At 34.0% G+C, this 17,141-nt stretch overlaps 1 protein-coding gene across 1 annotated transcript in view; it reads left to right on the top strand.

Annotated features, from left to right (window-relative positions):
* TMEM67 (transmembrane protein 67) overlaps positions 1–16,805 on the top strand; it is a 31,610-nt gene extending 14,805 nt beyond the window's left edge. The window contains exons 12-28 of the mRNA XM_014253236.2: positions 831–987; positions 1,367–1,490; positions 2,344–2,449; positions 4,276–4,332; positions 4,428–4,526; positions 5,024–5,122; positions 5,459–5,545; positions 6,265–6,364; positions 6,466–6,605; positions 8,185–8,325; positions 8,791–8,871; positions 10,039–10,155; positions 11,333–11,449; positions 11,532–11,636; positions 11,999–12,101; positions 13,084–13,226; positions 13,651–16,805. Coding sequence (XP_014108711.2) covers positions 831–987; positions 1,367–1,490; positions 2,344–2,449; positions 4,276–4,332; positions 4,428–4,526; positions 5,024–5,122; positions 5,459–5,545; positions 6,265–6,364; positions 6,466–6,605; positions 8,185–8,325; positions 8,791–8,871; positions 10,039–10,155; positions 11,333–11,449; positions 11,532–11,636; positions 11,999–12,101; positions 13,084–13,226; positions 13,651–13,731 — 1,857 coding nt within the window. The 3' untranslated portion in view covers positions 13,732–16,805. The remainder of the gene's footprint in view (positions 1–830; positions 988–1,366; positions 1,491–2,343; positions 2,450–4,275; positions 4,333–4,427; positions 4,527–5,023; positions 5,123–5,458; positions 5,546–6,264; positions 6,365–6,465; positions 6,606–8,184; positions 8,326–8,790; positions 8,872–10,038; positions 10,156–11,332; positions 11,450–11,531; positions 11,637–11,998; positions 12,102–13,083; positions 13,227–13,650) is intronic.
* The last annotated feature ends 336 nt before the right edge of the window (positions 16,806–17,141 follow it).

Raw genomic sequence — 17,141 nt, 5'->3', positions numbered from 1 at the left:
GAAAAATTATCTGGATGTCAGGCCCAGAGAGCAGTGAATGGAGATAAATCCAGCTGGTCACTGGTGGAGTTCCCCAGGGCTCAGTACTGAGACTGGTCCTGTTTAACATCTTTATCAATGATCTCGACAAGGGGATCAAGAGCACCCCTCAGCAGATTTGCAGATGACACCAGACTGGGTGGGAGTGTTGATCTGCTGGAGGGCATGAAGCATCTGCAGGGGGATCCAGACAGGCCTGATCGATGGGGCGAGGCCAGTTGTGGGAGGTAACAAGGCCAAGTGCCAGGTCCTGAACTTGGGTCACAACCACCTCATGCAGTGCTCAGACTTGGGGAAGAGTGGCTGGAAAGCTGCCCAGGAGAAGACCTGGGGTTTCTGGTCAACAGCCAGACAGTCAAACATGAACCAATATGTGCCAAGGTGGCTAAAAAGGCCAGTGGCATATTGGCCTGGCTCAGCAATAGTGTGGCCAGCAGGAGCAGGGCAGGGATTGTCCCCCTGTACTGGCACTGCTGAGGCCACAGCTCGAGTGCTGTGTCCAGTTTTGGTCCTCTCACTTAGAAAGGGCATTGAGATGCTGGGGCATGCAGAGAAGGGCAACAGAGCTGGTGAGGGGTCTGGAACATAAGTCCTGTGAGGAGCAGCTGAGGGAGCTGGGAGTGTTTAGCCTGGAGAAAAGGAGGCTCAATGCAGGACCTTGATGATTCTGTGATTCTCTCTTTTGTGAAGAAGTGGGATTCCACAATAATTTTGTAGGGAAGGAATCCACAGCTTGACAAAATAACTGAATGGTTAAAGTGATCTTTTTATTTTCACTTTTTTTCTTGTAGTGCAAAATTTCAGTTTCAAAAATTTTATTGGATTTTGCTAATCCAGTCTTTTATGACTTGTTCCTTGAATATAATGATGGCAATGGACAGCAACATCTTTGGGCCGTGCCAGTTTTAAATTTGAATCTTCAATACAATGAAAAGCTTGTTAATCAAGGTAAGATGGTGATAGTAACATCTCTGAATTTTAACAATCTGAAAACTTCAAATATAAATAATCTATATTAATTACTGTTACTATGTTGTGTTTAAAGATACCACAACACACCACAGCTTGTTTCTATTCTAAAAATTTAGTATTTGTGGTCATGTTCTTATAGTTTAGGTGCAAGCTTTGCTTGCATGCACCATTCTAATCAGTAATATGCACAAATAAAATAATCTCATTTCATTATATATTTGTATAAATTGAAAATAAACAATTTTATATCCTCATTAGTTACTATGTGTTATACAATTGTATGTGTTGTTTCTAATACATTTCATTCTTTGTGCATTGAATAATGTGTGTATGAAACCATCATGTTTTCTCCTAGGCAGTAATATGAACAACTGGCTTTTGACCCGTCGATTTTTTTTGGTGGATGCACTTAGTGGAAAAGAGAATGACTTGGAAAAACCACCAAGTGTAGTTCGGATTGCTAGCAAAATAACAATAAGGTGATTAACTCATACAATATATAGTATATAGAAAATAAAAACAATGTTGTACAGTCTGCATTTTATTGTCTTAAAGTTGTTTCGTTTTGTATCTTCTAATATATCTAATATGTAATATGTGCTGCTTTTTCCATTGCATATTTGGAAATGGCATGAATTTACATAGCTTGTTCTGATGAGTGAAAGAAAACAATATTGACTTGTGGGAATTTAAATCACCATGATTCCCTTCCAGGTACAAGGATCAGACCATGTTTGCCTAATGCAAGTTAGCAGGTATTCAGTCGCCTTTTAGAAGCAGGTGTTGTCTGGAAAGACCTAAAAACTCCTCTGTTAATTCTTTTTCAATGTTTGTGTTGCTGACTATATCAGAGTTATTTCATACTCCCTATTATTTTTTGCAGTATGTTTACAACCCATTGCCTGTTCCGTTATACAATCCAGAATAGGCTTGTAGTCATTTAACTAAAATTGTGAGACTGCCTGTTAGAGCCATTACTGATTGCTCATTTCAGCTGGAATATATTTTGGAGGAAACTTTTCTTCTCCTTCTTTATGTGATGTCCTGTAAGATGCAGACAGGTAAAGGTTGATTCAGGTATTTTCTTACAAGTAAACAATCCTTCCCATGATTTTTTTATATATATTTCTGTACATGCCTTCGTACACTCCAGTTGCTTTTAAAATGTGAAGTGCCATGTCACTGGGTTAGAAATTCACATTTTATTGATCAGGTTGTTCTGTTCATTTAGTAATTTCTTTTAAGTACAGGTTTCAATGATTGCTTTCCAAGCATTCATCCGTGGGTTTTTTTGGGTTTTTTTTGTATTAAAAATCATACTCTCTATTTCAGTATTCGTCTGGTAACCCATACACAGAGAGGAACTATCTACCCTCCTCTAATTACTGTTGCTTACACAGATGTGCTTATCCAAAACCCTGAAACCCAGAGTGTGATGGTGAGATCTTTGTGCTACCTTAATTATACTTTTAGTTCTACTGGAATTCTGGTTTTTGGTAGTGGGTTATAAAAATCTAATAAACAGTTTCTAGTTCTGATCAGTTTTAAAGTTACAAGTTTTCACTAAAGCCTTTTAAAACAAATCAGTTAAAAGTATTCTCTTTTCAATTTATCTTCATTCTTTTTTAACTTAGAACACTTAAAATTTGAAGTTGATTTTGTAATGCTAAATTAGGCTACAGTTCAAATAAAATTATACTCACATAAGATAACAGATAATGGACTCTATGCAGCACTGTAAGCAAGGAATTAGTGCTTTAATTTAGAACAATGCATTAAGAGGAGGTTGTTGTGACACAAACATTTCAGGTTGCCTGTAGTTTAAGTTAAAATATTGGTAATATATTTAAAACATCCTTTAGTGTTTCATCTTTCTGTACTGAACACCACCAAATTCTGCTGTGGCAGATGCAGAAGGGGCATTTCCTACTTGCCCTTTTGCCTGCCTTCATGGTAACAGCTCTGATGTCCCATTCTTCTGTCTTGTGTGTTAGATCACAATGCATAAAAAAGTAAAAATGTTGATCTTAGGGTGGTAGAATAAAAAAAAATAATATGTATTTTAAAAAAATTTATATAGCATTTTCTGCTTGTCAGCCTTCAATTGTTCAGAGTTCCAGTACAAATAGACATCTAGCTTGAAGAAATCTGTGGTGCTAGGAGCATTCCTTAAGTTCTATATTAGTTGCATGAAAGCAAGAGAATTAGAAAGATAGAAAAATCAAGACATTTCTTTCCTGCCTAAGTGATATCTATATTTAACCAGTGAGATAGCACTGTTATCTGGAAAGTAATTAATCCAAATAGTGATGCTAGGAATAATCGTTTTCAGTTCCTCAATTTTCTGTCATATTATTTCATCCTTGCATCTGTGTGAGATCTATTTAGGTATTGCAAATTTTGGATGTCTTGTTGCATTTAAAAATTTTTTTGCAACTAAAAAGATACATTGAATTTTGTTTCCAGTTTCTGTAAACTGAACTTATAATAACTGAGGATATTAAGACTTAAATCCAAGTGCAGTGATAAAAGGAGCTCTGATAGGAACAAATGTTTGGGGAAGACAAGGTGTAGGGAAGGAGAGAATGTTTTGGGAGGGGGATGTTACTTCTTTTAAACTTAATTAAAAATTATATTTATTATCATGCTTGTGTTAAATTTACCTGTGCAGTGACAAAGACTCAGGCCAGAATATTATAAAACCAAGCCAAACATTTTCTCTCCCATATACAGATCTTTCAGACAAAAGTCAAAAGAGGTCTTAGGTTAAATTTAAGCTAGAGGGAATAATTTTGGTCCTGCATGACAGTTTTTATTTCATTCAAGCTGAAAAAAACCCAGTATCTGAGCTGTGCAAGCTTCCCATGTGATTTTGCATGTTGGTATAGTACCTCAAGGTTACCTTTAATCGCAGATAAAAAGGAAAGTATCAAACATTCAGCGACTCCTTTCAGGAGGAAAAAAATCATGCTTGTTTGAAAGAATTACAAATAGGTATAGCTGGTAACCTGCAGATGACAGGCACCCATCCCCTAGCATTGCTGCTGGTAAATTATGCAGTAAGAGTAGCATAGTACATGCTGGTACTGAGCCTGGCACCAGAGCACACCAGGTCATATGCAGTAAAATAAATGTATCTGGTACTTGTATACTAGCCCTAGATGGGAATTCCCACCAGCTAAAACTGAAAACTACCACTGTCTGTAATGGTTGTAGCACTTCAGAATTTCTATGTATGTTTACGTTCTGTATTTTAATATTCAGGTTTCTTTCGCAGTCAGCTATGAGATGAATCAGTCAGAGGCTCAGATTCAGACTGATGTAAGTTGCAATTCCCCTTAATTTGTTGATATAATTATTTACTTATATTTTTTGTGTTTTAAAAATATCTGCAAACAATTTTTCATTATTTTCAGATCGCACTGGGTGTGTTGGGTGGACTGGCAGTGTTATGGTCTCTTCTCAAGACAGCAGGATGGAAGAGGCGGACAGGAAGCTCTATAATTGACTTGCAGGTATGAACAGCCGGCAAACTGAAATGAGACAGCTCTTCCTCTCTTTAAGGGCACCTTTGCTGTATTCCCTGTGATTATAACGATTCATTTTCTTAAGGTAACTGAAATAATTTCTAGCCTAGCTGCATAGAACTGTGAGTGTAGCCACAGAGTGAGGCTAACTCGAGGATGTAGGTTTTTTGCATTTTTTTTGGTTCTGATATTGTCATTTGGGAAATGCTGCTCTGAAAATAAAGGCATTTACAGGGCTATTCTGATCAGTTGAGTGGACGTGGTTTTCAGATTAATTCTTCTTTGAACAAAGACCAGCATGCAGGAGTTTCAGCTAGTAAATACACCATAAATATATAACCACAGTGGAAAGTTTTTGTTCAGGGCTCTTTTTCAGTACTAGAGTTTCTTATGTGAGCTACATAACATTTTATATTAATGCATTATGAACATATGCATTACTTATTAGCTTTACAGATGTCTACAGCATGTTCTTATAATTGCAGACAGTTTTCAGGTTCTTACTGTTCTATGCTGGAGACCTTGCCAACGTTTTCTTTATCGTCACAGTGGGCACAGGGATTTACTGGCTTGTATTCTTCAAAGTAAGTGTTTTTCCAGATTTGGATGTATGAAAACCTAGTGATATTAAATATATTTTTACATGGACATTAATTTTCTTTTTTCTTCTTTTTTTTTTCTTTTTTTTGTCAGACTGTTGAGGCAAGTTCTATATAATACTATGTTTTGTGTGCTTAAATTTTGTGTTCACCTGTTTCTTTTTCTTAGGATTTTTTTTTACTTGCAGTCTGCTCAATAGTCACTTAAAATATTTTACATATTCTTTGATCTTTTTCTTGAAAAGTTTATTCACACTTAAGCATTTATTATGTTGTCATGTATGCCAGGTGTACTGTTTCAATGTAACTTCTCGATTATAGGCTCAGCAGTTTGTATCTGTCCTTTTACCTCTTCCATCTCAAGAAGAAGATTTTGTTACATACATAGCATGTGCGTTTAGCTTAAAGGTAAATAAATTTTTCCTCACCATAAAATACATGTCAGCATACTTCTATATGTTTTCAATAGGCTTGTTTTTAAATATCTTCTACAGTTACTAGTTATTAGTGTGTAGATGTGTCCTAATAGTTGTGTTCTTCTAAGAATTAAGTAATTTTTTTCCATAGAAATTTATTTTGTGGAGTCTTTATAGGAAAATAAATGTCTCAAGAAGGTCACAAAAGAAAGACTGAAAAATCATTCTTTCAAGGATAAAGGTATAAAGAAACCCAAATAAAATAGCATCATATCAAGAAAGCAAGTACTTCCACTTAAAGCAGAATCTAAGTGCTGTGAGTTTCTGATTAGAAAGAAGACAGATCCAAGTAATTGTGTTCAAATATGTAGAATTCTGAGTTCACTGTTCTGTCTTCATGGCACATACAAATATTGTATAAATAGTGGGTATTATATTGAGTTGGAATTCATAGTGCAGGTTAGTATGTCATGGGGAAATAGTCAGGTTTTTTAATTTGTTACTTTGCTGTAATTTCTTCATAATTTTGGACATCATCACATGACTTACCATTATTCCAAGCTTTTAAACAAACAAAAAATTATCAAAAGTTGGTAATAAAGTTACAAAAAAATCAAGATATTGCTTGTTATGTTTAATGAATAATCCATTCAATGACTATTCCTCCATCTTTGTGTATATGCTGTTTCTGTCCTTGCTTTTCTCTCTTAGGCTCTGCAGTTTTTACACTTGCTGGTTTCACAACTTGCTATTGATATTTTCTTTATTGACTGGGAAAGACCTAAGGGCAAAGTTCTTAAAGCAGTTGAAGGTAATTCAAACTATGTTCGTTTGTATAAGCAGCTTTGGTGAAATTCAGATATTACTCTCAGATATTAAATTTTAGACCTTAACTGTATATATTCTTTTTAGGTGAAGGTGTTATTAAAAGTGCTGCTGCACCTGTGAGCATATGGAGGACATACTTTATAGCAAATGAATGGAATGAAATTCAGACAGTGAGGAAAATAAATCCACTCTTTCAAGTGCTTGCAGTTCTTTTTTTTCTGGAGGTAGTACTACTATATTATTATTGTTGCTATTATTATTATTATTATTATTATTGTTGTTGTTGTTGTTGTTGTTGTTGTTATTATCATCATCATCATTTATAATTCACAATCAGAGTGTAACATAAGGGTCTGATGTTTAATTCTTGCATTCTGTGTGGTAATAGTGAATCACCTTTAAATTCACTTTAAATCATGTAACTTAGTAAAACAATTATTTTAATGCATTTTAAAATTTGTCTGTATGTATAGGTCATTGCAATATTTCATTAAGGAATACTTAATAAAAAATCCAACCTTTAATTACCTTAGAGATCTTTGTTAGTTTTGTTTGGGGGTTTTTTAAGGTAATGAGTTACCTTAAAGGGCTTGAGAGACTGATAAATCTGTGTACACACTTGATTCTTTATTTGCCTACTAGCACCCTCCTGCCACAGTCTACAGCTTTATTACTGATTTCATATTTGTCTGAACTGAGCTTCCTTCCTGCTAATTTGCTGCAGCTCCCTTTTATATTGCAGGAAATAAAATGTGCCAGTGCTGTTTCTGATGGCAGTATGCCTTCAGTTACAGCTTCTGGATATGTGAGAAACTGTGCTTTAGCTTTTAAAAAATAGTTGGGCTTGTTTCTTTTGTAGTTTAGTATTTTTTTCTATTTTGGGAAGTATTCTTAAACTGTGAACCATGTAGTTGTTTTGTGAGGTTCTTATACCTATTTTAATACTTTCATTCAATTCTATAGTCCTTTTTAATTTTTTCCTTTAAATTAAATAATGAAAGTCCTGAAACTTTCTTCATTCACTATGTGAGTATTTTTGCTGTTGGTAAATACAGGCCAGGACCAACTTAGGTGCAATGTTACAAGACAGGGAGAAAAGAAAGCACCTATTCTTCTGCACTCTGCAGCTACCTGAAAGGAGAGTGTAGTGAGGTGGGTGTCTCTTCTCCCAAGTAACAAGCACTAGGATATGAGGAAATGGTCAACACACCACAAGAATATTTTGGTGAAACTTCTGTTCTGAAAGATTTTCATTAATTTTTCACATCTTAACTGTTTCAATACATATTGTTCCTGTTATTTTTTTTATTTTTGGAGCTCTTTCTAGATTTTTTTGTTTAAAATAGATTCAGCTGTACAGATGGTGGAGGAAAATATATATCTATTCAATAAAAACAAAAGAAATCAATCTTGTAAGAGTTGCAAAACACATTAAAATTTGCTTTAACGCTGGAATATATAGGACCAAAGAGCTGAAATTTAGCAGAAGTTATATCCTTACGCAGTACAGCAGTAGAATCTTTTGGAGTTTTTCAGTAAAAGCCAATATTGACTTTTTGTGAGATTTAGCTGCATGTTTTTCATTTATGTATCAACCCATATATGTACAGGTTATGTTTTAATTATGTTTCTCAGTAACAACACTGGATCACACACTTGAGTTCCATCATAGTGAACAGGCTACTATTCCCAGGTCCATTTTTCATTATTTTTTCTTACTTCCTCTTATGATGGAAACAACAGGATCCTAATTAATACTATTCATTCTCACCTGTTGTTATGTTGACCTTCCTATCTCTTCAGGTGGTGGGATTTTCAAACCTGGCTTTAATGGATGCTTCTTCCAGTCTTACAAGAAGCAGTGAGAGCTACGTAGCTCCTTGGAGCCGTATTTTAAGATTTGGCGTGTCTGCTGCACTCTGGGTAGCCATTGCCATCCTACAGGTACGTAAAACAAGTGACATCCTGAGTTACCATTTTCAGGCTGGTTCTTGGAAGTTAGAATAAATTACTAGACTGTCCAAACTGCTTATCATAGCATGGGATATGTTCTTAACTATTTAGTTGCTTTAGCATAGTACACCTTTGGGACTCAAAATTAATCTTCTGAGATATGAGATATCTGACTTTGGAATGAGAATTTTAATCCTCTCAAAGGTGTGAATTTATGAAAGTACACTGTTTTATTTTAAACAACTTTGAAGCATCTGACAAGTTCAAAATAAAAAGCAGATTCTTACTACTTTACTTATTATAGGAAGTAGTATGTCAATCCTGTTTCATTAAGTCCAATGCAGTGGTGGCCACAACATAAATCTGTTAATGGTGGGTGTTAAGTGGTGAAATTCATTGCTTAATAATGTCAAACATGATGAACTAATTAAAGAAAATTTGGTTGATTTATTTCAGGTTATATTTTTTGCTGTGATTTATGAAAGATTTGTTGAAGATAAGATAAGCCAGTTTGTTGATTTGTGTTGTGTGAGCAATGTAAGTATTTCTTTCTCTCATTTGCAGTGGCATTTTAAGTAGAATAGTATATAAGATAGCTTTAATAATATTGAATAATATTTATTAATTTAATTTAGATTACTAGCTAACATCAGCCAAAGCTGATGTTTCCTTCAGCTCATTTTACGGGAGAACCCTGCAAGGTTTCAGTTAAACTTTCAGTGGAAAAATATTTCAGAAGCAGAGGTATCAATATGTTCTTTTAGACATCTGAATTTTTTAGGTTTTTTGGTTGTTTTTCTTGTTTTTAGTTTAAATTGGTTGCATGTGCTGATACAGAATTCAAAAATCACAAGTTATAACAGAAATTAGGTGTGGAACCATTTACTGTCATTCTGTATACTGGTTTGTGTTTTAGTCCTTCTGACTTGCAAGTTGTCTTGGTTTTATTTAATACAGTATATGTCCAGTTTCTGCTCCTGTCTTGTGCTTGTCCCTCAACTGCAGAACTTCATTTTGTCCCTCTTAACAGTTACCACCTTTTAGATACATTTTCTCTTACACACATCTGAACTTTCTCTTCTTCACATATGGGTTTTGAAGCTTTGTACTGCAGGAATTCCCTTTTAATGAAAGAAGAGTACAGTCAGAACAGATTGGATTACCTCATTTGTCCAGAACTTCTCTAAAAATACCAATTTACCTCTTTTATCAATCTTTCCAGCTGTGGTTATTGCTCTTCTATGAAACACCCATGTAGAACCTGGGTTGTAGAAAAGAATTAGTTTTGGAGTTTATGTCATAGATAAGCATTGTATCATACTAAATGAAGTTCTGTTAAAAACAGTCTTCTAGGGGTTCAGCTGGAATCATGCATATGTGTTACGCTGTATTAGCACAGAAATAACTTTTGAATCAAAATAAAATCTAATAGCTTTAATTTCTTGACTCTGTGGAATTAAGCAGCAGCACTTCTTGCTGTTGATAAACTAAACTTGAAGCTGATATGTGTTTCTAGTTACATATAGATAAAACTAATCAGTAAAAGAGTTGCTAAATATTTTTCTCACATATTTTTTCTGTACTTGCCTACATTGTATTTGTAGCAGGTCTCACTGGTTTGACTGATCTTCACTATGAATTCAGAAGATCAAAAATAAAAGGATAATTGTTGATTAAAGTGTTCTCTCTTCCCCCATCTCTTAGATTTCAGTGTTTCTCTTGTCACACAATTGCTTTGGTTATTATATCCATGGTCGCTCAGTGCATGGACATGCAGATACCAATATGGAAGAAATGAATATGAACCTGAAGAGAGAAGCAGTAAGTAAAAGTATTCAAGTTTACATCTGCTCAATTATTTATTTTATATAAAGACCACACACCTTGCATTATGGATCTGCAATTGCGCGCTACATTGAACCATGTTACTTAATGATAGAAGCTGTTAGTATGTAAATATATGACTCAGTAGTTCTTTTAACTAGCTCTTCATCTTCTTTTTTCTTCACATTTCAAGGATATAAAATTCCTGTTTCTCGAAAAAGTTTTTTATGTATTTCAGAACCTTCTTTTAAATATTTAAGCTTTTTATAAGGTCATAACCACATTCAAAAAGGTGCATACCAAAAACCTTTAGTAAAGAGACAGTTCTGAAATACTAATACAGAAACTTGCAATCTGGAAATCAATTTTATTATTCCATCTCTTCTGCTATGGTGATACAACTCATTCTTTATAGAAATTAATTTGCATAAGTATTTTTTCTAGTTTGACATATGTTTTATCTTTGCTGCAAGATCAGGCAAATACAAAATGTCTAATACAAGATCAGAGACTGCATTAAATTTCATGATATCTTGTATCTTTTTATGGACAACGAAGAAAGTACCTTAAATAAGGATACTACTATTTCAATGTTAAGTGGACAGAAAAAAATATAACCATGTGAAAATTAAATCTCAAACACTGAAATACAGAGGAATCTTATTGATAATGTTTTTGACTTAAGTGTTCCTACAATTTTTTTTTTCTTAATTGCTTATTTTAATCTAATTTTGGGAAAAAACGGGGGGTTTTCTTCATGAAGATGTCAAATTTTTTATTTTCTTGGGGTTTCTGAGATTTATTAAATGTGACCTGAAGAACATACAGAAAAAGTCCAGAATCCAAAACAAAGAAATAGAAAAAAAAGTGAGACAAGTATAGAAAAAATGATAGACCTAAAAGAAAGGTCTTCAGAATAAATATCAAAATATGTATTATTGGAAGGTATTGAACCACAGGTGAAAAGAGAAATATGACTTTGTGACAGCAGGGGTCAGGATTTCATGTCCTAAGGAAATCTTGCTGCAATAGAACAAGAGTGCAGTGAATTCAAATATTTAGAGATATTAACTATTATCTATATATGAAAGAGAGGAAATTAAAAGCTTTTGACTATTTTTGGGTCTATGAATGACATTAATAATGTTAATTTACAATTGCTTTAATTGTATAGGAAAATTTGTGTAGTCAGAGAGGTTTGTTACCAAACACAGATGGCCAGACATTTCAGATTTCCATTTCAAGAAAAATGCGACTGCACTATGACTGGATTCATGAAACCTTAACAAGAGTAAGTGAGATATTGTTATTCTTTAAATATTATTTAAAATATGAAATTTTTCTGTTAAAGTCTTGGTCCTGTTATATTTCAGAAACGTGGTCCTGCCAGGCTTTTGGACTCATCTGCAAATACTTTTGAACAAAGCACAAGGGCCTACAATGCCATGAACAAATTTCTCAGTTCTTTTATTGATCACGTATGTATATTGACATTACTATATTAAGGAAAATATTCTAAGTACAAACTAAAAATTGTAAATCTAAAGGACTGTAATTCCTCTTTAATCATATGTGTTTCAAGATTTGTTGTTAAAGATTTTATGGCATCCAGAACAGTGCTTCATTCAAAAAAAAAAAAAAAACCAAAACAATTGCAGTGCTATCCAGCAGTGCAGACTGCACTTAAAAATGACAAATCCTTTTTTGTTATGTACTTACTTTTGTCTTGGAATAGACCAGTGGTTTTTGTTTCATTAATAAGGGTGTAAGTAGCTGTACTTCACTTTGTATCAAGTTTGAAATCATAAAACAAGAAGTGTTGTTTTTCTTTTCCCTGCAGGTTCATAAAGAAACAGATTATATTGTTAAAGATAAATTGCTGCTTGAACGAATTCTTGGCATGGAGTTCATGGAACCAATAGAGAAAAGTATTTTTTATAATGGTAAAAAGATGTGTGGCATTTGTACTATTTTAAGTATCCTGGTTTCTGTTTAATTTTCTTTCCCAGGATTTACAATATAAAATGGACTTTACAGCAGGAGGGATCATTGAATGACTGCTTGTGAGGGAAGTATTTAAGAGAAGTTCTTTAAGTTACAGAGATCCTGTTTATAATTTGTCATTTGACTGTGATGTCTTTTATTTAAAGCAGCTGAAAGTAACAGATGTGCACATGTTTATGAAATTCATAATCATAAACTTTGATAGAAATACATTGTTTGATAGTCTGCTATGGTTCACAGAAGTTTCGATACAAGTCAGTGTTTCATGGCACTGAAATACACAATTTATAATGAAAATACACTGTTTCCAATTAAACTTGTACTGGACATTTTTTGAAAAAGTAGGAAGTGGGAAAAGAATATGTTTCCTGCAATTGTTTACATATTCCTTTCTCTTATAGAAGTGGTGCTTTTTGATAAAATAAAGTAGATAAATGGTCTAGAGTACTTTGGCTATGAAAAAGGTACTTTCACCTTAAAAGACCTGTTTTCTGGGGAGCCATTAAACAATAATAATGCTAAGATCTGAACCTCCTCCTAAATAAGGCATTAAGCATATGATTTTATGATTTTGTTGAGTTGGGGCCAGAGCTAATGGTTACTAAAAATTTCAGTGACAAGGAAGTTATATCTGCTTCTTCGTTTAAAACAACTTTTTAAAATAATCTGATTGAGATCTCAGGAATAAATAGAGTTGTGTGTGATACTGTGTTCATCAGTGTGATGCCATTTTCTAAGTGAAGTCTGTGTTATTTTTCAGCAGAATGGCAGGACTATCTCTGTGTTGCCACAGAATGTCATAAATTGCTCTATCTCTGATTTTCCTTTCTTTCACCAGCTTCCTGAGCACAGACTGATGAACTCCACAAACTTGCAACTCACAGAAACACTAATTTTTTTTAAAATGTTCTCTTTCCATAGATGAAGGACACTCTTTCAGTGATGTTCTCTATTATGGCAATGAAACAACACTGCTCATCTTTGATATCCTGTTTTTCTCGGTTGTGGATTTAGCTTCCCAAAGTTTTGTTTTAGCATCAATTCTAACATACCTGCAACAAGAGGTAAATTTCAATTAAAGAACAAAGTAATATTTTTTAAATTGGAGTCAGTATGGGAGTTTAAATAGTTAACTAGATAATAAATGCAGTGAGAGAAGATTATATTGAGACCTTATAAAATAGTTTTATTTATTTTGTCAAATAAACTTGTGAGAAATTAATTTTGTTCACATGGTGATCCTGAATGAAAAGGTTACAAATAATTTTAAATAGAAAACACAGATACCTGTTGAAATTAATCTCACGTAATTCTATCATAATTTAGGGTGGAAAGGCAGTGGAAAATGTTTTAAAAATGCTAAAGGAAATTAAGCATCTAATTGATATTATTTGCAATTTAAAAATAATCTGATGTTACTATTTTATGTTAGATACATACTAGTGTAATTATTTCTTCATTAATACATGTTTTCCAAAATGTTCTTAGATATTTAGGTTTATTCGTAATACACTTGGGCAGAAGAATTTGGCATCCAAAACCTTGGTGGATCAAAGATTTCTCATTTAATTAAGAAGATGAAATACTGTTAAGGATTTAATCATGGAAAATTAGAACATGATCAAAGTGTCTCTGACCTGCAGATTAATTGTAGTGCGCTTTTCAACAATAACAATGTAATGGGTTTGAAACTTGTCATTTTTTATATTGTGTGCTATTAAGATTTATTTTTCTGCATTTATAGGGATTTTTTTTTTAAATTGTAAAAAACAATAGGCCTTTAAAAGGAAAGGTACATGCAAATAAGACTGAAGTAAACTTAACTGTTGTTATTATTAGAATAAGATAAAAATTATTTTATGGCTTTTGATAAAATATGGACCACTGACTTTGAGGCAACAATTTGAGTATCTGATTGACAGGAGAGGTTGCCAACTCTTAAATTCTCTGAAAATACCTTTAAATCTTGTTTATTTTTTTAAAGTTATTTTGAGGTGTTATGTTTAGCAAATACATGTCGAGTTTTACACAGCACAAGATTTTTTCTTAATTAAGTTAGTATTTCAGGGTGAATTTTTAAAAATCACTTATTTGCAGTGAATCCCACTTGAAATTTTAACACTTCTGTCTTGTGTCATACAGTACTGTATAATTCTGTCTCTTCTGTTGGAGTTTATAATTGTTTCTTTCATGTGTGGCCTACACATGACATTCCAAACATGTATTTGAGGTACAGTGGTGTTACAGTAATGTAGAGAAAGAGGCTATGGTAGAGCAAAGGAGATGGTCATCAATATTTGGGATTTGTTCTTGATCTTCTGTCTTGTGATGCAAGATATTCAGGGAAACAACAGTAATTATTCTGTCCACTTTTTCCACACAACTGAAATGGAAGCAATTTTTTTAAATCTTTTTAGAATTGTTTTCACAGGTGCTCATGGTCTCCTAATTTCCAGATTTTATTATCTTTAGATATAACAGAGACCATAATAATTTTACCATCATCATATTTTTGGAATTTAGACAAGTTAATAATTACTCAAGTGCCAAAGGAGTTTGTAAATGGCCTTCAAATCACCTTAAACTGAGGTGTCTACCTCCCATTTTTATCACTGAAAAGTCTCCCTGCCTTTTTATACTTAATGTTTTTTCAATAAATGGTTAAATATGAATAGTGTTTGCTGGCTTTATAGCTCTTACTTATCTTTAGATGATTCAATAAGGGACTTTGATGAGCAAAAATACCAGAAAAATATCAGTTAACATCATCTCATGTTTATTCTGAAACAGAGACTGAGGACATGATTCATTGAACTTAGCAGATTTCCAGTGCAGACATGCTTGTCTGAGTTGAAGCAGCATTGCATTTCAGATGGTTTTTGGCTTCATAAAGAGGAACATGTTCTCATGTCGGTACCCTGTCATATCATACTAAACTGAGAATAACGTGGACATAAATCTCACAATCACTATTGCTCCACTGCATTTGCTTTTGGTGTTGCAGAGCCTGTGTCAGTTGCTAGTCCAATACAGTTGTATTGAGTGATAGAATGTGCCTGCCAGTAAGGCTGTGACCAGAGAGATAACTGAAAAGTTGATTTGCAGTGGGACATTCATTTATTAATGTGCAGTTTAGCATGGGTATTTCCATTTCATGCTTTCCTTGCTTCTGTCTGCTTATGGACACAATTCTTAGTTTGTTGGTGCATACTATGCCTCAGAAAAGGTGTGCATACAAAATTTCGAATGGAGTGAAGTGTTCAGGATAAATAAAATTAAGGTTGCTGCATTTATGGTGAATGTAGTAATTAAAGTGTCCATTAGGTTCTGGATCTGTTTAAACAGCCAAAAATTTTATTTTCACTGGGAACCATGACTGTATGACCTCATTAGTTATGAGGTTTCTTGTCAGTGATCTACCAAGAGTCAAAACTAAGCTAAGGAGCCATCTGAAAAAGAGTCTGCAACAGGACATTCACAAGGCAAAGAGCCTCACCTGGTGTCCATGTATTTCTTTGGTGGATGTCTTTGCAAATCTGAACTAAACTTAAGTCCTTACAAGTTCTACTGCAAAGTCAGTGCATGAGAGGAAATAAAATCTTTGTCATGTGACCATATTGACCCAAGTTAACAGATGTGACTGAAGGGGTGTAAGGAGTTGCTGTAGTCCATTAATGAGCGAGGGTGACCTTGGTGAAGTGCCCTAATACTGGTCTTTAGACCAGTAGAACTGTGAATAGAGCTGTGCATTACTGTCAATTGTCACAGGCACAGGCTTGTTCTCTCTGAATTCTGGTGATATGTTCGTGATCATGAAGTTTTTCCAGGGGACAGAACCACACTTCAACCATACTTCCTCCAGAATGGTCAGATTTATGACCAGCTACAGCCAGAATATCTAAACTAACTAGACTTGGGTGAATCAGAGAATGTCTGAAAGCAGAATGAAGATGTGGTTGTGTCATCTGTAGACGTGTGGAGTTAATTAGTTTGGTATTTATCAGTTCAGTACCAGCAGAAATGGAGACGTTTCAGCACGTGAGCTCTCACTCTGTACCTTGTTCTCAATGCTTCTGCTAACCAGGTACACCTCTCCATACAAAATTCCTGCTTTGAGTTTGCTTTAGATATACCTTTAATTATCTCCTGTACAGCAGGGCACGTGAAAGCTTTAATGATCTTGCATTTTGCAACTACTGCTAAAAGCAACTCTTAACAGATAAATGATAAATTAATCTAAAAACATCCTGTCAAAACAGTTCAGTCACTTGGCCCTCTCCTTCTCCTCAGTGTACACACTACTCTGTTTTGTTTTATTTTTCCAGATCATTTGTCTAAAATGTTAATATAGCTAACATAGGCACTCTACATGATTTAGGAAATAACTACAGGAGTCAAAAGCTACAGGAATTCATAGAATCTCTTCTTCACTCTTGTTGTTCAGTGAACACTTGGAACGGGTTGACTGAGCTTTGTTCCCCTATTCCTTGATTTGTTCAGGAAATATCAACTATGATATTTTTTTAAGAAATATCCCTTGTGATTGTATTTCCAGCTTAATGGTTTTTATTTTTTTAAAATTAATACACATCTACAATGTGTTGTTCATGTGATGAGTGTCTTTCAGGTTTCTAAATGCTCTGTTTGCCCACATGGTATTTTCAGTCTCTCCTGTATGTTTCTCTGTTTCTCAATAAAAAAAAAGTAAAAGATTTGAGACAGGTTTTTTTTCCACGCGTTAGAGTTGACCCAAACCTACAACATGTTTCTTCTTTCATGCACATGAGAGTAGGGCTGCTGCTGGCTCTACAGTCCAGAGAAGCTCTGTCAGAACAAGTGTGAGAAAGGGGTTTTGCAGTCCGTGCAACAATGGTTTTGGATAGCTAAAACTAATGGACTGAGATGGTTATTTTTTGCCAAGTTAGATACCAAACAAATTATTTCTACAAACAATTAAAATTTGTATATACAGACAAGGT

The sequence above is a fragment of the Pseudopodoces humilis genome, chromosome 1 (assembly GCF_049639895.1).
Source record: "Pseudopodoces humilis isolate 2021_Gansu_Grassland_sample_001 chromosome 1, ASM4963989v1, whole genome shotgun sequence".
In the NCBI taxonomy this organism is placed as follows: domain Eukaryota; kingdom Metazoa; phylum Chordata; class Aves; order Passeriformes; family Paridae; genus Pseudopodoces; species Pseudopodoces humilis.
Note: the sequence above shows the minus strand (reverse complement) of the source record. Positions and strands in the feature narration are given on the sequence as shown.